Here is a 25,216-nt window from a genome sequence, read left to right on the forward strand (position 1 = left end):
CTATGTGATGATATTGTTTAAAAAAGAAAAACAAAACAAAGAAACATCATCATGTAAGAGTTTTTTTTAATTGAATTGTGTGTTGCATTTGAATCAATGTCCTAAAATTTGCCTTAAATTGCATTTCCACAAAATAACCAACAGGTGGAGCAACCATTGCATCCTCTTTCTTTTTTTTTTTGTCAATGTTTGAACTTCACTTACTTTATAAACTTTTAACTCTCCTCCGTTAAATGTAAACCACCAAAATTTGCATGAATTCAAAATAAGCGTGGCAGCGTTGTTTCTCGAAATCAGACCGCCTGCAGCTCATGCGGAGAGCGGCTCACTTGTACAGTGGCATCTTTTGATGAACGTTTCTGCCCCACAGGCAAAGATATCATAGCTACACCCAAGTGTACGTCTAAATACCTCTCTGTTGCAGAAATCCTAAAAATGGCACAGAAATGGAACGTTAAAAAACCCAAACACATCTTTAGGTGGATATCTGTTACTCTACACCTAAATATGTTTGCACTTGTTGTACAAGAGTGTAATTAATTCCAGCTTCATTTTTATTGCACAGACAGACAACTTTAAAGCCCTCCCCCCTCTTGTCGGGGACTTTGCTGTGGTGAGGTGACACCTCTGCTTTGTGTGATCCTGATACCCAGCAGAAGTTTGAGCTACGTATAAAAAGAAGGTAAAGAGAGAAAACAAGATCAGAGATACAAGGTTTTCACAATTAACTGTGTTCCCCGACACGTTCCACAGCTGAACGCAGAACAAAGCGCTCTCAGGGAGAAACACTGGAAAATAAGATTCAGTGGCTGCTGTGGAATCAAAGGGGAAATGCATAACAGATGAGAGGGGCTCGCTCCCTCCCCTCTCTTTGTCGGTCACATCCCTGCAGAGCAGATCTTCCAACACACAACCTGTCTGGAAAAAAAAAAAAGCTGTTAGAATCCTTCAGGTGCTGTCGGAAATTATATTATTACAGCCAGAGGGCACGTGGACGTTTGAGAAAGTAAATGAAGTCAATGGTGTCGCCAATAAAAACAACAAGCAACTGCCAGGATGGCTGAGCAATAAGTAGTCCTGCAAAACAAACAAAAGAGGCATCAATTTACTGACATTAGTTAAACTTAACTGAAGCTGAAGGAGATTTTATTAATAGAAGAGAAAGTAGTTCTTTAGGCAGATATGAACGAAAGCATCCAAACTTACAAAAAGGCACGCACACTGCTGCAGCACTTGGCTTCATTAACTATAATCCAAACACTGAGGTGATTTCATTTCTCCAGCGAGCATCAACAGCCCTGCAGAGTGTCTGCAGAATACCAACATTTGATGGCTCCAGGCAAAAGACGAAGTACACGCTTTTTAGAGACCAGGGGATTATGTAAAGTGGTTAATAAAGAAAATATTAAGTAGATTAAGAAATACCCATTGTCTGCAACTTGGATTCAAATTATTCTCAACTACTGATTAACAGGTTTAAATTTGAGCCTGAGGGATGCTGGGTTATTGGGGCCAAGGTGGATGTTTATGCTACATACAATATACTTATAAGGAAAGTAATGATTGTTTAGAAACTAGTCTCTAACTTGCACGATAATTAGCTAATATCTTCTTCTACCTTATCCTCTGAAAAACAAAAGCCATGCTAAAAAATACATATATATATATTTTAAATTCACAATATTTTTCAATGACGTATTTATTGAAGGAACTAAGAAAAGGAACTTGGGACACCGGCATCCTTGGACAGTATTTGTACTTTATTACAACATGTTACAGAATTTTACCCATGTGTCTGTCTTACACTGGTCAGATTATCCAGTGAGCATTCTGAGCACAGAAAGCAGCACGTGAAATCTATGTTTTGGTGTTTTTAGTACCAAAAGTATTTGCATATTTATATTTTCGTGTCATCCCATTTACTGATGGAGTAAAAGGACTGAGACGGGAATAAACAGCAACAGTAGCTGTACATAATCCTGATGAAAAACAATAAAAAAGCACAAGCTGTTTCATTTTCCACTTAATAGCAGATACTTTATAGTTTTGGTTCTGCCTTTACAACGGTCTTAATTCTTCATAGCATGGATTCAACAAGGTTCTGGAAACATTCCTCTCAGAATTTGGTCCATGTTCCCATGATAGCATCACAAAGCTGCAGCTGATTTGTTACCACTTTGAGATGATTGGAGCTTTGTGACACGGCGTCGCATCCTGCTGGAAGAATCCACTACTAGAAGATGGTAGACCGTGGTGGTAAAGGGACGCACACAGTCAACAACAATATGCAGGTAGACTGTGATGTTTAAAAGATCCCCATTTGGTACTAAGTGTGCCAAAAACATGATTACAGTAGCAGCAGCACCGTAAGCCATTGATACAAGGCACGATGGATTTATTCTTTCATGTTGTTTGTACCACATGCTGCCCCTGCCATCCAAATGGTCCAGCAAAAATCGCCACTGTGTGTGTACAGTTGGCATCAGCTTCCTGTTCTATGCTGGCAGGTGACACCTAGTGTGCTCTTCTGCAGCTCTAGTGCAGCCGCTTCAATGTTTTACGATGTGTTATGTATTCACAGATGCTCTTCTGCATAACTTTGTTGTAACTTGTGGTTATCTGAGTTGCTGTTGCCTTCTTAGCAGCTCAAAGCAATCTGGCCATTTTCCTGTAACCTTTGGTATCTTCCAGAGAAGTGCTGCTCACTGGATATTTTCTCTTTCTCTGACCGTTTTCTGAAAACCTTAGAGATGACCGTGCTGGGAAATTACAGTAGATCAGCAGTTTCTGAAACACTCAGACAAGCCCATCTGGCACAAACAACCACGCCACGTTCAAACTCACTTAAATTACCTTTCTTCCTCATTCTGATGGTGGCTTTGAACTTCGGTAGGTCGTCTCGACCACGTGGACATGCCATTGGAATTGGCTGACTTTTAATTTGTACCCAGGGATCCCCCACATAACAACCTATCGCGTGTTAATAAAAACGCTCTTCTGTGGGTGCTTTTTGCAAAAATAATATAAAATTAATCGACATGCAATAACGCGGGCGCGATAAGTCGCTCAGAGCGGGAGAGTGGGGGAAGTTCCGAGCAGGCCCTGAACTCCTCAGCAGTACTGGTCGGGATGGAGCTGCGGCGCTGCTGCTGTTGTTTTCTCTCCGCCGCACGTTCATATTAACTGTCAACCGACGGGAGCAGCTCGGGACCCTCTGCGCGGAGAAGCACCGTGAATGGACTACCACAGAGAGAGCTGGGGCTCGCCTTTATCCCTCCGCCGAAGAGAAGACAAGAAAACATCAAATAAAACAGCTGCAGCATCTGTCAACCTTTGCAGTCTAGGAAAACGCGCGGGTGCAGTAAGAAAAACGGCGCGCGCTCACTGATTAGTATGTAGACAAGTCGCTAATTAACTGGTAATTACACAAGTAGTATTTAAACCCGCCTGTGCGCCTCGCGTGTCTGCCAGGAGTCTAAAATTAGACCGAGGCAGAGCCGCCGGAGGACGCGGTAGTATTTATTTAGTAGTTGGTTGTTGTTTTTTTCGTTTTTCATTAACGCACCTTGGATTCCTGCCGTTACCACAAAGCAAGTGTGGAGCCGAGGACGAGGTCCAAACAATTCAAGTCAGGTAAGATCATATCTGCTCGCCTTAATGTGTGAACGTGCTCAGGATTCCCGGCGCTAGAAAGTAAAAGTAGGCTATTAAAATAAAGTAGTAAACGGTTCGTTTTTGAATCACTGCGCGGTCCTCGTTTTCAGTCTGCTTGTTAAACAGTAGCTTATGATTTTGTTTTAATGTGCTACATGTTAAGTTGTGAATGCAAAATGTTTACTGAAACTGTTTTTGTGCGTCCTCCTGATTTTACCGACTTGAGTAAACTGTTGGATAAACCTGATTTAGATCTCGCTCCATGCGGGACTAATGAGAATCGGGGCGCTCAATAGCTCACTGGTGTGACATGACGGACACCCAGGTCCTACACATTACGCAGGCTGACATAACCAGCCACCCTCCTGGCACCCATCCAGCCTCACTTCATTATTTTTGTGGCGACTGCTCTTGGCTGCAAATGCTGAAGTGGCGGTTGCCTGTATTACTGCTGCCTTCTGAAAGGACAGGCTTTTAGGCGATTTAGCTCAATCCTGATCTTCTGTTGTCTCCTTGATGTCATTTCTGTGCTTTCTCTGGCTTAGAGTCACAAGCATCCACTGCTCCCAGGGTGGACTATTAACACCCTGTTAGCCCCAGATGGGATTAAAAAATTCCAGCCTGGCATGCTAATGGAGTGAAGGCAATAAATAAACATCATCTCCCTCCGCCTTTCTGTATCTGCTGTTTTGGTGAAATAAAGGCTTCGAGTGCAGCCGGCTGGTAATAGGGTTGGATGCGCTTCACCTCCTCTCGCTGCCAACAACATCCGGAGTCACTTGCCAGGAATTCCACCTTTGCTATTTGTTTCCCTTGGAGGGGGGTGAAAAGTGTTATGTGGAATATAGTGAAGCACGCAACAGGGAGAAACATCCAGGTCAGACAGTACAGACGAGAGGGGCTGTAACAAGAGGAAGCGTCGGGGCTTCTGCAGCACGGTGGACGGCTTCTTGGCATCCAGCTCGGGCAAGTCCGATGCCAGATTTCTTCTCTTTGCCGCCTGCCAGAGCCCCTCCACCCCACCGTCTTTATCAAAAGCCTCACTGTGATTTCCCCCTTTCAGTTCTGTTGCTGAGCTATCAATCATATCTCGCTCTCAGCAGACTCTTCTGCTCATTAAGGATGTGAACCTGTAGGTAGCCTGCAGCCCCCCCAGCTATTCATCTCCCTCAGTGGGGCGCAGAGACTCACATCTGGAGCAGCATTGCAAAACATGGCTCTTAGCAGACATGTAGTGTACGCTTAAGGAGATTCAGCGCACTGGTGCCAAGCATAAAATTAACAAGTGTGCGGCTCATACACAAACCTGCGCTGGTATGTAATTAGGCAGAAAAGCAGAAAAAGGATAGATGTAGTGGATTATAGAGACTCCACTGCAAAGGAAAGTCTGGAAAAATAATGGTGAAGGGACGTCAGTGGTGATGATAGCTGGCTGGCTTCACATCATCCCCTTTGTCCCTCTCTTTCCCTGCTCTGTTTTGTGTAAAAGGTCTCAGCCAAGACAAGTTGAGCTGCTTTAGTGAGTGTTTTTGTGTGTGTGTCAGGACCGCAGGGTGTAGCCCCAGACTTTTTTTTTTCCTCCCCCCCTTCAGGCACAGCTTTCCCATCATGAATGCTCCTTTGTGCTCCAGAATGACACACAAGGACGGAGAGCAACTTCAGAGGAAAGGATAACGCTTAAGTTTGTTTCTGCACAATTAAGTGTAAAAATAGAGGAAGGTGTGACACGGCTCTCGCTTATAGCAAAGAGCTCACGGGCAGTATTTACAGCCCGAGATCCTGCGGCTCAAGAGGAATTTTCTCAAAGGTTTCTTTCAGTGCTTTAGTGTGGGTGTCTGGGGTGAATTTAGACCTGACAGAATTAATGCAACATGTACAAACACCGCTTCAAAATGCCTCGCATTCCAGTAGTTAATCACTTATCATAACTGCTAACACATGTGCAGTCTTGGAGGATTTCACTCCCGTTTTTTTATTAGCTTAAAAAAAATCACCTTTGGTTTCATGCACAGGTTCAGAAGGAAGAAGCAAAGTGGATTTGTTATGCTGTCATCTGACAATGTGGTGGCTTTTTCGTCTTTTCTTTTTTGTACACAAACACACACGATGCCCTTGCTTGTCTTTAATGTGCAGCATGTCCACCTCTGGGAGCATCGGCAGTGACGTACTCACACACAACCCCGGCCCGTGAACCCTCACAGCCACAACAAGCCGTCCCCAGATAGTCCATAATGCAGCTTCCCTGTCACAACACATGTGTCACCGCTCAGCAAGAAGAGCGCCCGGCGAAAACCTCGAGGGCCCTGAACCCAGCTTAGTCACGCCACCGCGGCCAAGACGGCCCCTCTGATAGCTCCTGACAGGCTGCACGCTGGCACAAGCACAATCAAAGATGCAACGCAAAAGGAGAAAAAAGCAAAGAAAGAAAATACTAGCGTAAGAGCAGAGGAGGCAGTTACTTGGGGAGCTGCGGTTTTTGACCTTGAAACAAACACCAGACAGAAATCATTTCTGCTTTCTGTAGCTGCTCGATAGAAAACGTAAATCTGGACCGAATAAAAAATAACTCCACCGCCTTAGAGTCTGCACAGCTCCAGCTCAGATGCTGGGAATTTTGCCTCGTGCTGTATTTCAATTTTAATTGGGACATTCAGAGTAGCTGGATTTATTTGTGATTTTTTTTTTTGTATTTCCAGATGTGTACCACTGGTGAAATTCTGCTCATATATCAGTGTTTATTTTGGGGGCACAGGAGTCCTCTTTGTAACCATAACTGACCATTTTAAAGCCGTCGTTGCATTACTAATGAACGTAACACCAAAAAACAGGAAAAAGCATCCAGTATCTGCCCACGTCAGTCGACGAGGCCAGCGATACGAGCCCTGTTGACATGTGTCTCGGGGCTTTTTTTAAATCTCTGCAAAAAACTTGTTGATTGACTTTTTGTTCACACCTCTGCAGCGTTTCTCTCTGATGTAGTCAGCATGGCTACTGCTTCTGTTTGACTGCGGTCCACTTCACTAGCAGGGGGCTAATTGCTTTCCATTTGAGTGTCTCAGTTTTGATTCATGGCTCACAGCGCCTTGTTGTTGCTATTCTGAAGGAGATCTTGATGTCATGAAAGCTATTATCTACTCTCTATCTGTTCCCTCTCGCTGCTTCACCCTCTGATGCCAGCGCTCGCGCACACTATCCGCCCCCACTTCAACAGGCGCGTTGATGGGTCGTAGCTTCTCCATATTGAGAAGAAGTGGGCTGCGTGTTAGCTTACAGTTCTCAGTTAAAGTATGTTGATCACCCTCAGTTCATCCTCTCTCATAGAGTTTATTAGTCATCCTGCCACTCTCCGCCAGCTGGTATTAACCTGCAGTACTTATTTTTTATGCAAAGTGTGTCAGCATCTAAATCTCTGTTTATATTTTACGTATTTTTATTAAATAACATTCGTTTTTTAATGCTAATGATAGTGTTAAAAGGAAACAAAATGCTAATAACAATAAAAAAACACATCGTGTGTATTTTATTATACTAAATCAGGGATTTTATTCTGTTTCAATTGATTGATTAATAAGTTTTACTTTAAACTTTTCAGAATTTCCAAATAACCAAAATTAGTCCAATATTTCCGACTGATTTTATCCCTCACAGATGGGATTATACTGGTTTTATTCATCCATTTTCTTCCTCTTATCCAGTTCAGGGTTGCTGAATTGGATAAGTGGGGGATGATAAACAGGATACACCCTGGATAGGTCACCAGTCTGGGATGAAGCTGGAAGCATGTTGGCTTTAAACTGGATAAAACAGCCACGCCAAAGGAGCTAATTAAAACAATCAGACGCTCACCACATTATAGCTGCTAGCTCAGACTTCCACACTGTTATTTGTTCCTCAATGGTTAACAGTGACCATACAATGTGAGGTGTTCACAGCACTATGTTCCCTTGTCCTTGTATACGGTTTTCCAGCCGCTTCTTTGCGCCAACGGGAGCCAGCTGAGGTGATGTGGGCATTGGGTCAGGGTGCCTCATGGGTGACTCCCTTTGAAGGTTTTCCATGAACAGCTGACTGGAGACTTTATTATTTATCTGACCTCTGAACGCTTCAGAATCACCCGGGAGGAAGTGGAAAGTTTTGCTGGGGAGAAGGATGCCTCCAATATCCTGCTAGCCTGCGGATGATCTGATATCGTCGTGTTGCTGTTGTTCCCAGATCATCATGAAAATGTTGTTCCAGGTTCAACATTGCAAGTGACCAATCACATTATTGTGACGTTATTCTTTTGCGCACCAACCCATTCGTGCATTTATGAAATTCCAATGTTGCAAGGACAATATCAATTCTGCTTAGCGTTTATTAAAGGGTTAGGGTTAGGGTCCGTTGATCGACGGACAAAGGCGATTTCTCGCAGCTTAAGTACAGTTTTTTGTTTTACGGCGGTTTTTCCCAAAGTCGCAAAAGTATGACATCACAACATTCTGATTGGTCACTTGCAATGTTGATCCTGGAACAACCTTTAGTATGATGATCTGGGAACAACACCAACACGAGGATATCAGATCGTGCCTAGCCTGCGTCCAAAACGACCTGGCGTTGGATAAGTGGAAAATGATCGCTGACTCAAATGCAACTCCAAGTTCTTATAGTGGTCAATTATTTAGTGAGTTGAATTTTGAGGCAGGCACGCTACTAAATTAACATTTTTAACATTACAACGGCAAAACAAGTCAACCCCAAAGCGATAGAAAGCCAGGATTTGTTGCATTCTTTTGTGTGTTTCGTGTATTAATCCGAGGAGCTCGTTGCTTCGCGTATATTTGAGTTTATTCTCTAATTTTTTGTCTCGCTGTATCACTTCATGTACAGTTTGTTTCCGTTGCTCTTTGTCACATTTTCTGATTCACCAACTCTCAGCTTCGCACTTTGAAGGTGCTATTTTGACTCTGTGTTACACAAACAGGTGGGTGGAAATGCAGTTAATGAAGCGCAGAATCAGTGCAAGCAGCTGCATCCTTTTGCAATGACATTTATTGACTGTGTAAGCTCTCGTTAGTACACATTTCTGTATCCATATTATAGATGATGCTGTTTAAAGTTTTGGCTTTCTGGCTGCTTTTGTGCCACGTTTAATTGTACTTTATTTGCATTTGCAGTCAGATGCACATTTCTAGAAGCTTTCAGTATTTGAAAGCCTCTGTAGTGAAAGCGAGACTGCGGATAGAAAAGACCACGAGTTGTATTGATGCATCTGGCCAGGTATCTCTAGACACAACAGGTACTCCACATGTGACAGGTTTCAGTGCCGCTGTCCCCGTCACATCACATCAGCATTCAGTGTCTGTGTGTGAGCAGAGGCAGCAGGCATCACACTATAAAGAAAAGCAAGGGAGCAGCGAAGGCAGTGCCGACACTCAACTTTTTCCTCTTCCTGCGAGATCCAAAGTGCCTGCCGTGAGATCACAGAGCTCTGAGGAAGCCTGCTGTTGAAACTCCCGTCAACGCAACCACAGGCAGCTCTTTCAGGGCTACACCCACTTATCTTCCCACTGTGGAGATGTGTCGCTTAGATTTGGTCCACCACACAAACTGCCAGCACACGCACGCACCTGCCTGTATCTGTGCAGGAGCAAGTACTGACACACACAAAGGCTGACGGGGACAGGAGCTGACGCTGTTGACAGTGAATTTTTAAAAGCCTTTTTTTTTTTTGCTTCATGCATATGCATAAGGTCAATATCAGTGTGATTCTCAGGGCTTTATACCTTCCAGATGGTGTCCCACAGCAAGCCCGGGTGTGCTGTTATTACTGCAGAGGTACAAAAAGCAATTAATACAATTTAAATGTACGATATTAGTCCCAGCCAACATGGTGCCATACCAGCTGTAAAGGCACCTGAACATGAAATATGAGAGAGTTTATCAGACCGTTTAAAAGTGTCTTTAAAAGCAAATAGAAATGTCGGTGTCATGCTCAAAAGGGCCCTCATCTGACATTAAAGTCGAGAACTGACGTCAGGTGACATAAAAGGTTTTTTAGGCAGATACGTGTTGAAATTTTGGTTTGCCTTTGCTGTGCTTTGGGACCAGAGAGTTTGATACCCACTGCTTTATAATGTATTATATTCACTTCACCTTACTGGCATTCAGTGCCATCAAAGGAGCCCTTCAGTGACCGAGCACCTCAGGAAATACAGAACTCATTCATTTTTGGACTTTATTATAGAAATTTTGATATATCCCAATTTGTATTTTAAACTTGAATAATAACAGATTTTTCATCTTTTGGACAACAATTAAAATGAAAAAGGAATTAATTTACTCATTTAAAGAGAAGAAACTGCAGTTACATTGATGTTTCCACATTTTACATGATTGCTCATATATCTCTGTGTCAAAGGTCATTTTTTTACCCAGAAGCACATAATCATGACCCCAGTGTTCACACTTATAATGGCCTGCCTGCATTTGTATAGCGCTTTTCTAGTCCTTAAGGACCCCAAAGCGATTTACACTACATTCAGTCATTCACCCATTCACACACTGGCGATGGCAAGCTACATTGTAGCCACAATGTAGCTACATTGTAGCCACAATGTAGCTACATTGTAGCTTGCCTACTGGGGCGCACTGACAGAGGCGAGGCTGCCGGACACTGGCGCCACCGGGCCCTCTGACCACCACCAGTAGGCAAACATGGGGTTAGTATCTTGCCCGCAGCCAGGAGGCAGCCTGGGATCGAACCACCAACCTTCTGATTAGTGGCTGACCTGCTTTGCCACCTGAGCTACAGCCACCCATAATATTGCCTACTTATCTAGAGCTATATAACATCTGCAGCAGGTTATTTATTTTATTTTTTATTAAGATTTGAGGACAGCAATCATAGTTGCTCCTTGTCAGAATTTGTTGCTCAGGCTGTGCATTTGTTGCAGTGGAATATTGCAGAACAAAATCTTGCCGACACACTCGTGTCCTCTGCACAATTCCCCGTTGCACAATTTATCTGCTTGATTCTGCGTGGTTGTTACGTCGTGACACATCGCATGTTTGTGTGCGATGCTCTCAGGCCGTCCGGGATCTATTTTGATGCGAAAACCACAGACCACATCTTTTCCCTGCTATCTGCTCCCCTAAGGCTTGAAGTAAAAACCTGGCCAAAGAAACAGGGAGTAAACACTTAGCTCACACACACACACACACTCTGTTAAACACATGCTGGATTGATTAGCATTTTTGAGGCCGCAGAGAAAAATAGTTTGAGAGAGAGCACAGAGTTTATTAGAGACATGCTTCAAAGCTTCTCAGAATCAGTGGACAAATAAAATCCCCCATGTTTGGCTGGTGCTCATTTTTTTTCTCTTAAATATTCCTAAAAAACAGCAGCTGACAAAATGCAGACAACACGCTCTCATATATTAAAACACTGTGAGCTGAGGGTCCTGGTTTATCCACCTTAATGTCATAAATGCCTGTGACTACAGAGTACCACGTTCAGCATAAAAACCTGCTGTGCGTGTCTGTGCGTGTGTGTGTGGATGCTGTGCAGCAGTTGCAAACAAAATGTGAAAACAAAAGCTGCTGGCAGTGGTACAGCGTTCATTTCTAAGGCATGTAGCTGCAGAAAAATGAAGAAGAAGATGAACACCGAAGTCCAGTAAAATCCAGCTGTTAACACCGTCATAGTTGGAGGTGTATGTGTTACACCACTCACAAGATTGTAGCTGTGGTTTCCAGTCAGGAGGGTCCCAGTACAATAGGAGGTGTCACTCCAACATTCATGTCAAGAAAAACAAACCTCAGCTGCAGTTTACTGCTTTTTTTGTCACATACAGTCACCGGACACTTGCTCAGTTTCTTATTAACACAAATATCTAATCACATGGCAGCGACTCAGTGTACTTAGGCATGAAGACGACCTGCTGAAAATCACACGAGCATTAGAATGAGATAGAAAGGTGATTAGACTTTAAACGTGGCATAGCTCTTGGTGGCAGATGGGCTGCTATTCCCATCTCTAGGGTTTACAGGGAACGTTCGACGTTCAGGGATAAAACATCTCATAGATGTCAGAGGTTAAAGAAAATGGCCAGATCACTTTCAGCTAATAGGAAGGCAACAGCAACTCAGATAACGCAACACAGAAGAGCATCTCTGAGTGCAGAGCACATCAGCAGAAGAGCACATCAGCAGAAGAGCACATCAGCAGAAGAGCACACCAGAAGCCAGTCCTGTCCAATTCCAATCCAATCCAATTTTATTTATAAAGCACTTTAAAATACCCAGCACAGGAACAAAGTGCTGTAAAGAAAATAAGTTAAAACAATAGAGCAGAAAACAGCAAAATAAATAATAAAACATAAAATTAAAACAGCCCTATATTAAAACAAAAACAAGATAAAACAGCATCGAATCACCTAAAAACAACTAAAATAAAAAATAAAAATAAACAGTCAGCCAAGAACAGGAAGCTCAGCTTCATTAAACTGGAGTCATGGATTTTTCAAATATCTCAAAAACACGATGCTGTGAGTCATATCCTGGCACACTTTGTGCTCCTTGCTACCAAAGGATCCACTGAACGTTTTTTAAACATGACACCAGATCTCATCATAGGTGTTCAGAAAAATCTGCACCCTGCTCAATCTTTCCCATTAAGAATTAAGAATATCCAGTACCAAGCGTCCAACCTCGTGCTAGCAAGGCAGGGCTCGCAAAATTGCTAGCCCGACGTCCCAGGGCTAGCGATATCTCCAGTCGGGCGACCAAAATCTATCTCAGCCCCGCCCGTCGGACTATATGATAATCCGATGGGCGGGGCTGAGATAGATTTTGGTCGCCCAACCGGAGATATCGCTAGCTCCGGGACGTCGGGCTAGCAATTTTGCGAGCCCTGCAAGGTGTACCTAAAAACATGTATCAATAAATGGACACCTAAAATAACCAACATGAGCCATTTACATAGATAATGAGATGCAGATTATTAATGCATTACAGAAGCAGTTTGTAGGAACAGCAGGAACAATATGTATAGCGTACATATGAACACAAGAAGCGATACATCGATCAGTAATTAGATAAATACAGTTTTTATGTAATATTAAATGTGTTATATAGAAGCTTTATTTCTAGAACTGTGCGAGTTCTTCAATAAACCTGTCACGGCTCTGTTGTTTCAGGCTGTCGTGTCTCTTTGTCTGATCTCAGACCGACTCTGTGATGTTCCCATTGATGGGCTGCACTATGAAATGAATTTGACCTACTTAGCTTTACCTTGGGGGTTATCAAGGAATGTCAGGATTAATGAACTCTACAACACTAAAACTATAATTAAGATACACGCTAACTAATGTGGAGCTTGTGCCCTTTCATGTAAAAGCAGTGGGGTTTGCGTCGCCCCACTGCCGGTCACAGACGCATTTCTGCGTATTTCTCATGAGAAGGATCAAATGTAATCCATATCCAAAACAAATGTGAGGAATTTTTAAAATCGAATACAGGATGAAGACAGAAGGAAAGCTGAGGAAAAAACACCAGATAAGTTCTGTTAATGTGCGTCATGGATTCATCTGTAATCCTCTCTATTGTTGGATTTTGCCACTTTATTTAGGCCCAAAGAACAATAAACAAAATAATTAAAACTTGTCAGGTAAAGTCAAAGAGTTCAGACTCTTTGTTATACATATTCTGAGCTGCAGGGCATCTTCTAGAAATGAATTGTGACGTTGTTTCCCAAAAGAGGACATTGGTCAGTGAGCAAATCCGATCCCAGCTGCAACTGGTTTACTTGGGAAGTTTAACCTGACATTATAAAGTTTTGTAGTTTCGCTCTTAAGCTCTTCTCCTTGTGGCTGAAGATCACGATGTTAGCTCTACGTTTGCAGAATAAATTTGACACCCTAATGGTGTTGCATGATAATCAACAATAATGATCTAAGCACGCGACGTGTCCAACACCTTTGCAGAGTACTGTGATAACTGAATACCTCCATAGAAATGTGTGCGTCTGAGCACCGTGGTCAGCGCTTGTGGTCCTTCCTTGGCTTCCCTTTCAAAATGTTTCAGGACACATCAAGCTGTGTGTGTCTGAGTGTGTGTTCGCCTGCCTGTCTCAACGCTGGAGGGAGGGAGTCAATCACAGCAGCAGAAATCATCCCTGCAGGCGATCTGTCTCCACTCATGACAAGGCTCCTAAGGCACTTATCTTTCGTTCCCTGACTCATACATCTATCCCGCCCTCCCTCTGTCTCTTCCCCCCCCCCTCAGCCTTCCTTCCTATTCTCTATCACTCTCTGTATCCCTCCCACGGTTTGTCTCGTGCCCTGGCACCGCAATTAACTTCTCATCATCAAAGAGTGTAATGAAAAAGAAGGCGAGATGGAGAGTCAGACAGAGTTAGGGAAGCTGCGAGAGAAGAAAGATAAGAGGGATGGAGCCAGAGGAGCTGTGACTGAACAGAGGTGAAGCACTCACACAATGCTAGCACACACTCAGTTTTTTTTCTTCTGTTTTTTCGCACACATTCAGAAAAAGAACAGGAGGAAGAGCAGGATGATCTCCCACCCTAGGAGATTATTCTCTCCTCGTTCCCTGCTTTTATTCCTCAACCCTCCGTTTCTTCCTCCTTCTTCGTTTACAGACGCACACACTTGTTCTCGCTGCCTCCTCCTCCTCCCCCTCCTTTTCTTTGAAGAACAAGAAGTATTGCTGCACATGTAGGGAAGCTGCTCTGTCGGCATTCTCATTGTTTTTCTTCACCCCCTTGGTTCAGAGAGCTGTCAACTGTGACCGCTGTTGAAAGGATGTCAGCAAGAGACTGAGAGAGGGATTCGGGCGGAGAGGGTGGGGGGATGAAAGAGACGAGCGAAGGAGGGAGAGGGGATGTCGAGATGGAGGTCCCTACGGAGGGCAGAGGGAGTAATGGCATGCTTGTTTCTTTGTGCCCGAGCAAACGTTGCAACAGCAGCGGTAAGGGGAGGTGATGGAGAGAAAAATAGCTGAGGGCAAAAAAGCAGCCTGGGGTGGAGAGATGAGAGGGGCCAAAGCTGCTAATGAAGCATGGCACTAGCGCTCGATAACAGTGACATAATTGGCCTTAGTCGGTGGTCCTCAGGTGTGGAAACCCTCAGCAGTGAAATGTAGTTCACAGAAGTATGATTTGACTAATTTGACAGCATGTTAGAAAATGTGCATAATTCATAATGTAACATGGTGGATTAGGACCAAAACCAGAAGAGCTGAGTCGCAGGCTCCAGCGGGGAGTCGGAAGAAAACCCTCAAGCTCTTTCTGGCCTGTTCTCCGTCTGATTCCTCCACATGTGCCGACATTAAAATCTGCTTGCTCAATTTCCCCAACCACAGCACCACAGTCTGTGTGCCCGTTACCTCAAATTTAAGGCAAGTGTTTAAAATCATCACTTTCTCCTCCATATATAGTCAAAATTCACCAGCTGCTCCTCTAAGCCTATTTGTGTATGATGAAGATGGACAAAGCCACTGTGGTGTCAGCCGAAATCCTGTTTTTAAAACCTCAAGCATCTTAGCTTTGGTCTGACTGGTGAAACCGAGGGAGACTGCATCCATACTTGAACTAACAGAATAATAATAATTTACAAAATGAATATTAAGTAAGTTGCATTAAGTTGAAATGATTAAGTAGGACAGCACTCTCCAAGTTTGTCTCCTTTCTGAGCTAACATGCTATGTTAACCTTTCTTTGTTCATTTAGAGGCTGCAGGGAGTCCTTCATCTCATTTCTTCAGCTTCCCAGCCCTTTTTTTTTTCTTTTCAAATCAAATTTGTTCCCAAATGTTCAGCGATTGCTGGACTGATGTTGGTTGTTGGACGTATCGCCCAACCGTATCGTCCCGACCTTATCTATCTAGGATATATCCTGCCTCTTTCCCAGTGTCCCAGTGTCATCTCCCTCCAACCTTAAGTGGATAAGCAATTAAAAAAATGGGTGGATGGACGTGTTTTCCTTACATACCTTTACACATGTCACTTTTTCATTGTCATTTGTTCCACACAAAATATTTTGTCTACTATAATCGTCTTTAGTTTTACACGTTTCTCCCATTTGTACACTTTAATGTACTTTATATACACTTTACCAATATCCAGTGTTCTCTTCTGCTTTTGCATAACATGACTATTGAAATCTTGAAAAACTGTGACCGTTCATAACAGGCGGATCCAGCAGACAGGAGCACAGCCCGGGATAGAAGCTAAAGCCACGTGAACTGGTCAGCTGCCTAAAAGAAATCGATATTGGTCTAAGTGTGTGCTCTATTTAGTACATTTTAAACTCAAATTCAAATTCAAATTTTATTTGTCACACACACAACCATACACAGTATGACATGGGGGTGAAATGCTTGTAGCTGTGCAATGCCCGACCATTAAATGACAGAAAAAAAGTTTTACAGTATTTACAATTTACAGGTTACTGCAAAATTTACAAATTAACTTAGAAATTTACAGTAAAAAATGTGCAAATAGCAGAAAGAGATTATAAAGATTATAAATTATAGGAATTATAGGATTATAGGAAATGAGTGGTGGTGCGTGTGGTGATGTGATGTGTGTGAGAGAGTCCAGTCCTACACCTGGTTCAGAGCCCGAATAGCCTGGGGGAAGAAGCTCCTCCTCATTCTCTCTGTTTTGGCCTTAAGGGAGCGGAAGCGCTTCCCAGACCTCAACAGTGGGAAGAGTCCATTGTTGGGATGGGAGCGGTCCATCATAATCTTCCTAGCTTTGGTCTTGCGCCGCTTGGTGTAGATGGACAGCAGGTCAGGGAGCTCTGATCGAATGATGCGTTCGGCTGAGCGCGCCACTCTTTGCACATCTCGTCTGTCCTGCTTGGTGCTGTTCCCAAACCAGGTGCAGATGTTTGCCGTCAGGACGCTCTCGATGGTGCAGCAGTAGAAGTTCTTGAGCACCTTCAGTGGCAGATGGAAGTCTCTAAGTCTTCTGAGGAAGAAGAGACGCTGACGGGCTTTCTTAAACGGGCTAAACTGACAAAAACAGCACTTTAACCTCAAAAGAGACTAGTTGTGTCACCGTGTGACTTTTTTTTATTAGTTTGAAAGCAAAGCTGCAAAAAGTGACGCAGCTTTGTTGAAGAAGTGATTTATGTAAAGCCAAAGTACGAAAACGTAAATGATATTGTCTAATTCTGCAGGTCTGAAAATATGTGATATGATGAGGAGAGACTATTGATCTTTGGTGTTACTCCTGTCTTCTCAATGTTGGTCGATTCCAAAGAGTGTGTGCTCTAACCAACTTTTAGATGTTTTCGTGTTTACCCATCGCGAGGAGGTGGATGTTTGACCCTCTCTAGGTCACAGCTTTGCAAAGAGGCTGAGTTTCATGCAGTGGCAGTAATTCAGTGGATTGCCAAACACTGTTTTTTGGTTTGTTTTGTTCTCTCTTGATGTTTGCATTTACGTTTTTCCATTGCAAGCTTAACCACTTGTTGTTCTTTTTTTTTTGCGTGTATCTGTATCGGCTTCATTTCCTAAATATTCACTTCACTTTCATTGGCTATTTCTTCCGATGCTGCAGCTCCTGCAATCGCAGCGACGTGTAAATCCTGTCATGAGGTCGTAGCTCACAGGGGGTCTTGTTCAGTGAGGATAAAATGGAGCATAAAATTAACTACATTGCTGCAACAACTGCAGTGGTGCAGGAAAAAAAGCACAAGACTGGCGATGTTGAGTTTTAAAGCATGTATGCACGGCCGTTGTGTGTAATCCATTACTCCCCGGGGACGAGTAGATTGGATTGGTGAGAGCAGCTCTGTCTGAGCTGATGTTTCGTTGGCTTTAGGTGTGCCTGATTAGTCAGTTAAAGGCAAACGCTAGAAAAGCTGCACGGAGAAATAAAACTGTTCAGCCAAGCAAAACTGGGAGCTTATTGAAGCGGACATTTTAATCAGCTACCCAACAGGGGTGAGGCTGAGATGGTGTCGCCTCAGTTTGGTCTGTCAGGATGGATTGTGGGCGATGATATCTGTTCGAGTGGGCAGGTGGAGGAGGGGCGGGAGAAGCTTTGAGGAGGAAAGGTGGTGACAAGGAGGTCCAGCAGCTGATAAGTCAAACAGCTGGCTCTGCATTCTGCATGAAGGGGGGAAAATATCAACAGCGAACCAAATGACAGCCATTCGCTGTGATCAAAAGAGCGATTCGGCGTCTCTCTGCAGATTCACAGGATCACAGACAGATTTTGGCTGTCGGGCCACTCGGCATCTTCACAGTAGGCTCTGTTTTCAGATTGAAAAAGCTCAGTTGGCAGGTTACTGCTGCTCGCTGCCAAGCAATATCTTGGTGTCTTAGCGGCGTTTCAAACGTAAGGTGGTACAGAGCGAAATATTTCGTTCTGTTCTCACTTAATTCAGCACTAATAAGAATCAAATAAGCGCAGTGCCTGTTGGAAACATGTTGTCAAATCGTATGCCCTGTGCTCCTGTCCTGCTGGCACCGCGCACGTCATCTCCTTCGCTTCCTAGATTATCACGTTGTTGACACAATCTTCCCAGTGTGATTTGATGTGTGGGATCCATTTCACCGAACAAATTGGTGTCAAACATCTCGCCAAGTCTCCTACCAGCTAATCAATAGGGAATTCATGGTGAGAGTGGGTGTCATTTCTCCATCTGTCCCTCGCTTTACAGAACTGCGCATATAACGGAGCTGCCAACCATCTGCCGATTTCTAGCGCTCGCCATTATTGCCGTTCGGATGTGTCATGCAGCTCGAACAGAAGCTGGTTACTCCTCCACGCAAAATCAATGTATTTGGCAGCATCAGATAAACAGCTTGTTAACATTTACTGCGTCATTAGGGGAACATATGCAGAGCGCTTGTGAGATTTATGGAAACCGGTTCATTATTAACCGCTAATAGCGGATAAACCAAACTCAGTTTATCATTCTGTTTCCAAATACTGCGCAAGTTGATGTGATGTCTTTATAAGTGGAGGCTGAGCTCGGCCGTTCTTTTATTCTGTTTGTTCCAGACCTGATTAGGAGAGAGAGATGACCCTTGTTTTGTCCATGAATCCTTTCCTGGACCCAGAGGGAGACCCTCCGCTCTCCACTTACCAGCCCATATGGGAGTCGGAGCGCTGCACTAAGACCTGCCTGTCAAACCCCGCCCCGCCATGCAGCTCCGAAGAACAGTTCACTCCAGGTACACACAGACTGATGTTTGCACGGTTAAGTTGTTTATTCAAACTTGCACAATTGAAGTTGTTGAGTAAAACAAGCAGAGTTAAAACAGTTGTGTGGCCATGCTCGACCTTGTAATCTGAGCCATCTGCCCAAGCCTCAGCAAGGCCACTTGCTCTCCAGGAACCAGAATGTAAGCATGCAGCGCTTCTTGTAGCAGATGCTGTTGTGTTGAGCGGTCAGCTAATTAACATGGTAGCAGGCTGGCATGTGCTTCGTAGTTCTATTTTAATTTAGAGCCCACTCATAAGAGGCAGCACGGTGGTTAGCACTGTTGCCGCACAGCAAGAAGGTCCTGAGTTCAATTCCACCATCAGGTCTTTCTGTGTGGAGTTTGCATGTTCTCCCCGTGTTTGTGTGGGTTCCCTCCGGGTATTCCGGCTTCCTCCCACCGTCCAAAGACATGCAGCTTGTGGGGATAGGTTAATTGGATAATCCAAATTGCCACTAGGTGTGAATGTGAGTGCGAATGGTTGTCTGTCCCTGTGTGTTGGCCCTGCGACAGACTGGCGACCTGTCCAGGGTGTACCCCGCCTCTCGCCCTATGACAGCTGGGATAGGCTCCAGCGCCCCCCGCGACCCTGAAAAGGATAAGCGAAAGCGAATGGATGGATGGAAGCCCACTCATAAGACAAAGACCCTGCAAAAGCTTCAAAAGATATGTTGGTATTTTAGTCTTGCATTAAACAGATGTTTCAGCTAAAGTATTAACTCCGACCTTTCTCTGACCCTGGTCTCTGAGGTTTTGACCCCTGACTTCACCCCAAAATTTAGTTGGGGTCGCCTCACAAAGTTTCCGTGTCTCTCTTTGGCACTTCTGAAATCTTAACATGTATTTCAGTGTCTTAAACATCCCCATAGTGTGCACATTAATTTCAGTTTAAAAATATTTCATTTATATTTACTATTTTTGGCTTCTGCATAAACGCCTGCAGGGACAGTTTACCCCAAAATCAAATTGATCTGTTTTTGCCTCTGGCCTGTGGTGCTGTTTATAAATCTAGATTATTCAGGTGTGAGTCACGTAGTGTTGGAGATACAGAGATGTCTCTTTACGCTCGCATACGAGGCAGATGACACTCAAGCTTGCAGTGCTTAAAGCGACCCGAAATACAGCAGCAGTGTCTCTTTGCAGAAATCACAAGACCTGATCACTCAAATAAATATATAACAAATCAGCTCCGCAAACATTGTTATGAGTAGTTTTATGTATTTTAAAGGCAACTGCAAGGTTTGTGGATTTGTTTAGTAACCGTGTCGTAGGTTCTAAAAAGAGACATCGCTGCTGACTCTTTCAGATGTACTTTTGGCATGATACCACGTGCCAGCTGCGTCCAATATATTCAACAGAAGGTGGATATCTCTACTGTGGATTTCTACAAAACTGGGCACCTCACATGAAATAATCCAGCTGGATAAACAGCACGACAGGCTGGACTGGGAACTGTTCCTTTAAGGAGGAGGAGTCTAAATATTCTATGTTCAGTCGGTGATTAATGTTAGCTAATGTCACGCAGTAATGGTGAAAACTTATAGTTCATCAGTGCAAATGATTAATGGTGATATTCTCTCTCCCTCTCTGCGCAGAGTCATCCTGCAGACGAGTTCCTGATCATATTTCAATGTCGAGGATCGCATACTTCAAGAGGAAGTTTGTTGATGATGATGATGAGGCGCCCTTTAGCTTCAGGACATACTGCCAGACTGTAAGTATTGGTACAAACACACTGAGACAGAATAAGTGGAAAGACTGTTGAAAAGTGAAGCATTTCGTTTATTCCGAAACACAAACTGTACAGTATCAATGCTGTTTAACCCTTTAAAGCGGGCACGCTCCGTTTCGTGTAACTATTTTTAAATCCCTGTAGAACCGGAACCGCGTAAGCTAGCGCAATATTTTTTTTTGCATATGAAACCGGAGGAGTTGTACTTACATCTTACATCAGCTTGTCCTCGGTCACAGTTTCCTTCCACATATAACTTTGCAAAAACTGCATAAAAAGCACTTGCAGCAACAAAAACATAATATTCCAGAAACACGCTTTGCTGATCCGATCAGCTGTTTGTAACACTTCCCACATTGAAACAGACGTCAGCGCGAACGATCGCATGTCCGCCATTACCTGCCCGAAACCGGAAGTGACGTCATTTTCGCGGAAAATGTAGTTTTTTACTTGTAGGCCTTAAGAGCCTAAAGTCATGTTTGACTTTATGCTTTTCTGAATAGTTTCTGGGATGCTTAGAACTTTATTTTGATGCTGTTTTCTTTGCAAATTTGCATCATAGGATTGTTTTTCGTTTTTCCTGCAGTATATAAAAATTGGTGTATCTCAAAAATAAAACTATGAAGACACTCAAAATAAATTTCCTGTCGTTGTAATCTATTTTTTGCACCTTTTTTGTATTTAAAGTTTTGAGGGATAAGCATCTTAAATTTCTCCAAGTAGAAATATGTGTAAAAAAACAAAAACGATTTTAAATTTTTTTGTAGTTTATTGCACTTTTTTGCAATTTATGTAGTTACTATGGACTTAATGCATACATATTATTAAAATTTGGGCTATAACAGTTTTATTGATGTATAGCAACTTGAAATGCTCCCAAAAATGGCTCCACAGCATGTAAAAATATAATATAAGCTCTGGCGGACTTGGTTCTATGGTAGGTCTTAAAGGGTTAATGCAAATATCTTTAAGTCCAGCTATTTCCGTCTCTGTATTTTGTTACTAATTGAGGCAGGTCACTGGCAGGTAGATCTAATGGAAAACTGTCCTTCAGGTTGCACCGGTTCTGGAGGAGCGTGCCCACGTGCTGCGCCTCTCCCTGGAGAAGATGCGATTCATCGACGACCCCGAGGCATTCCTCCGCCGCTCCGTTCTTGTTAACAACCTCCTTCGGCGTCTGCGAGCAGAGATCCTGCTCCAGAGCACTGACTGGTGCTTTCCGCCCAACCCGGCGTTTGCCTCTGGCCCTTGCATCCTGCCTCCCAGCACTAACCCCGCTCACCAGGCACTCCACAGAGCAGTGCCCGCCCGCATCTGCTTAGCGCCCCAAGCCGGGCCGCCCTTACGCAAACGTTTCCGAATGGTCCGCGGAGGACAGGGGGATCTCCGCCCTGACTGCGCCCAGACATGCTGCTGCATCTACGCCGCCGCGGCCGCCGCAGGACACTACCTCCACCTCCCATTCTCCATGTACGACGCAGCGCTCTCCTGCTCGTCCGCGCCGCACTCCTCCTCGTTTTTTCAGCTGGCCAGCCATAGTAAGTTAGGGCTGACAGTGGCCGTGGATGATCGTGACGACGAGGATGACGATGTTGAGGAAGAGGAGGAAAATGAGGAGGAGGAAGAAGAGCGGGAGGAAGAGGAGGAGGACGAGGAAGACGATGACGAAAGAAGACAAGCGGGGCCTTCGGTCGATGTCGTTAGCAACAAATCAAAGCAGAAAAGTAGGACTAGGACCCTGCTGGGTGATGCACACGGGAGGACAGAGGACAGCTGCATGACAGATAGGGTGGAAGAAGAGGAGGGAGAGCAGGAGGAAGAAGAGGAGGAAGAGGAGGAGGAGGAAGAAGGCGTGAGACAGTGCCAGTGGGACTGTACTGCAACAGAAAGAGGGCCACACAAGCTGAGCTTTTGGCATCGGAGAGCTCACAGACAATAATTCAATAGCCTTCTAAGTCTGCTAAAAATGTAACGATGACGACAACTGTCTCATAACAGATTAAGGTGGAAGCTACCTACACTATAGAAATGCCAAGTCAGCTTTATTTTAATGGGTTATTATACTTCAGGGTACACAGACACAGCTGTCATTAGCATTAGGGAGATGAAGAAAAACAGCCTCTTCTCGGCCTCTGTTGGCACTGCACACATTTCTCAAACAATTATAAAGACCAAGGTCACATATGGCGGGGTCTTAGGTCCCCAAAGTGAAGTGAAGCTTGCTATTGCACTGTCTGCAAGACCATTTTCAAGCCCCACAGCACAAAGGAAAAGGTCTCAAACGGGGCTTTTTTATTGGTGCGACGGTCTCGTTTCAGGACCCTAAACAAGCCTATGAAATAATGGGCTGTGGATCTGGGAGTGTGTGTTTGCTTCTGTGTGTGTGTTTGCAACATAATATGTAGCATTTAAAAAAAAAACTTGATTCTGAGCTGTTGTTTTTATTAATAAATCGGGGTGGTTGGGGGGGGGTCACACATGATTATGCGTGACTGCTGATTTTGACGCTGACTCAGGCTATGGCGTGCGACTGTGCTGCGGCGGCGGCACGATATCGTTTATTCTTCAGATTACTTTAAAACAACACAATCATGAACATTGTTAAATCACATTTTCAAAGTGCCTTAGTGTTTTTATAGATTCATGTATATGGCGTGTTTATGTATTTGTTCTTGTTTTTACGTAGCTATCTTGCATTCCGAGCGACTGCGTTTGACTAAAACAGGACACGGGCATGTAGTTAAATGCAGGGATGTTAAAAAAACTAAATTTAGACACCTGAAAAGTGTTTTTTTTTTGTACTTTGGAATGCATGTTTTCTAGCACCTCCTCTTCTGACAAAGCACAAACGTTCTGCAAACTTTGAAGGAGCGATGTTTAAGCCTTTAAATGCTAAATGTTTAAGACCTCATTTATACTCGTCATATCCGACCGGAGAAGGTTTGTTGTTGGTTTACCAAAAATCACATGAATCTAAAAAAACGTAAAACTGGATCACACACTCTGAATTTAAAGATTTTGTTGACAGCATGATAATTAGATCCTGTAAATATCTATAGAGCAATGTTGGTTTTGTTTGTTTTGTTTTGTTTTTTAAAGATTTCTGGTTGGTGGATTTGTTTCCTTTGCACAGATCCAGTCCTCCCATTTATGGTGTTTATGGTCAGCTGTATGACACGCTAACTGCTAACACCTTCTGATTTAATCTCTTGAAAATAAAACAATAAGTATTTTCCAAAATGATGAACTGTGATTATGACTGAAGTGTGCCCATCCTCTCGAGAGTCACGTCTGTGTTTTCTTGCGTCTTTGTGCATCGGAAATCAAGCACAATGTACTCAAAGCACATTGATTGGGGAGAAATATGTCAGGCCAATGTTAAATACATACACTTGATTCAAAACTAAGGACAGGCACTGCACCGAAGCAGCTCTCACACTTAGGAGACTAATCGTGGGGGTCTTGTTTGTTGCTGTGTCTCGTTTGCAAATTCTAAGGATCAGAAACTGAAGCCAAAGCTGTTAAAAAATGGACATAAAATATCCAGTTGTTGTAATTTCCTTTTCCCATGATAATAACCTTAAGGCCCAAAGGATTTGGATAGATACATTTACATTGTTAGGTAGAGTCACCCACATTCAACCGGAAAAAAAGGGAATTTAAAACACCGAAACCCATTCACTATCAGCGGTAATCTTAAAAATGGAAGACGGAGCGATGTTTTTGTGTGAATCGAGAACATGTAACTGCATTGTCTTATTAAAAATAACAAAAGAGCAAGCCTGCTCTGGTAATTTTGTGTGATGTTCTGTGACAAGTGTAAAGCTCAGTAAAAGAAATGTTGAAAAAACAACGCCGCCTCTTTTGTTCTTTTTACATCACGCTGATCCTCGCAGCTTTTTTAAATACGACAATGCAGCGGGGGATGTGTGTGTGTGAGTTCCCGCTTATTGAATTGCTTCCCGTTCTGTCTGCTGTTCAGTGGAGTGCGGTGCCGCAGCACACCGCTCTTGCCAAATGTCTCTCAGGTGTCACTTTGCTGTTCAATTCATGTTAATTTTTTTGACATTACGCTCGGAGCAGTCACCTCCACACTTCTCCCCGCGCTCCCTGGCACACCTATTGTCCCTGCAATGCAACATTCACATAAAGCTTCTGCTTCCTTTAAACCCCACAGATAAGACAGGGACATTTTCTAAATATACACAACCACATTTGTGATTTTAAAAAAGCCTCCAGTACTTGCATATTCCTCTTTTCCATTTCTCTTGTTAAGCTTTAAGTTAAACATTCGTTAAACAGAGTAATGGCGCTTCATGTGTGTAGCCTCTAATTACTGGATTATTGCTAATGCTGTGCAGATTTTTCTATGACATTGCTACTGGTCGCTTGAAAGCAGCGAAGCCATTGTGGCTTAGAGTTTCCATGGGAGTGTGTGTCAGTAGGATGTAACAGTGTGAAGCTGGGAGGTTAAATCGCAGGTCTGAACATCTTGACAGCTCTGTTGCGAGGTGAGGATGGGAGATCATCTTTTCATGACACTTCTGCTGCAGGGGTGTTTGGATCCTGCTGCTCAGCCCGGCCCCATCCCTCTCTCTGCTTCCACTCCAGA

General features: G+C 43.7%; 1 protein-coding gene across 2 annotated transcripts; it reads left to right on the forward strand.

Annotated features, from left to right (window-relative positions):
* Positions 1-1,740: 1,740 nt before the first annotated feature.
* Positions 1,741-23,961, forward strand: sertad4 (SERTA domain containing 4). Of its 2 annotated transcripts, XM_085142608.1 has the most exons (4): positions 1,741-3,633; positions 18,670-18,842; positions 20,468-20,586; positions 21,659-23,961. In XM_085142608.1, the coding sequence occupies exons 2-4, from the start codon at positions 18,689-18,691 to the stop codon at positions 22,541-22,543; spliced, it is 1,158 nt and encodes a 385-aa protein (XP_084998734.1). In that variant the 5' UTR covers positions 1,741-3,633; positions 18,670-18,688; the 3' UTR covers positions 22,544-23,961. The 2 variants fall into 2 exon arrangements, with proteins under 2 accessions (XP_084998734.1, XP_084998735.1); XM_085142609.1 differs by lacking the exon at positions 1,741-3,633 and having other exon boundaries at positions 13,386-18,842.
* The last annotated feature ends 1,255 nt before the right edge of the window (positions 23,962-25,216 follow it).

The sequence above is a fragment of the Neolamprologus multifasciatus genome, chromosome 19, assembly GCF_963576455.1.
Source record: "Neolamprologus multifasciatus chromosome 19, fNeoMul1.2, whole genome shotgun sequence".
NCBI lineage: Eukaryota > Metazoa > Chordata > Actinopteri > Cichliformes > Cichlidae > Neolamprologus > Neolamprologus multifasciatus.

What these genes read in the sequence shown, in the direction of transcription:
- sertad4 (XM_085142608.1), top strand. Translation starts at nt 18,689, where the DNA reads ATGACCCTTGTTTTGTCCATGAATCCTTTCCTGGACCCAGAGGGAGAC. An exon ending in CGAAGAACAGTTCACTCCAG is followed by an intron (nt 18,843 to 20,467) that starts GTACACACAGAC and finishes CTCTCTGCGCAG; the next exon opens with AGTCATCCTGCAGACGAGTT. An exon ending in TCAGGACATACTGCCAGACT is followed by an intron (nt 20,587 to 21,658) that starts GTAAGTATTGGT and finishes ACTGTCCTTCAG; the next exon opens with GTTGCACCGGTTCTGGAGGA.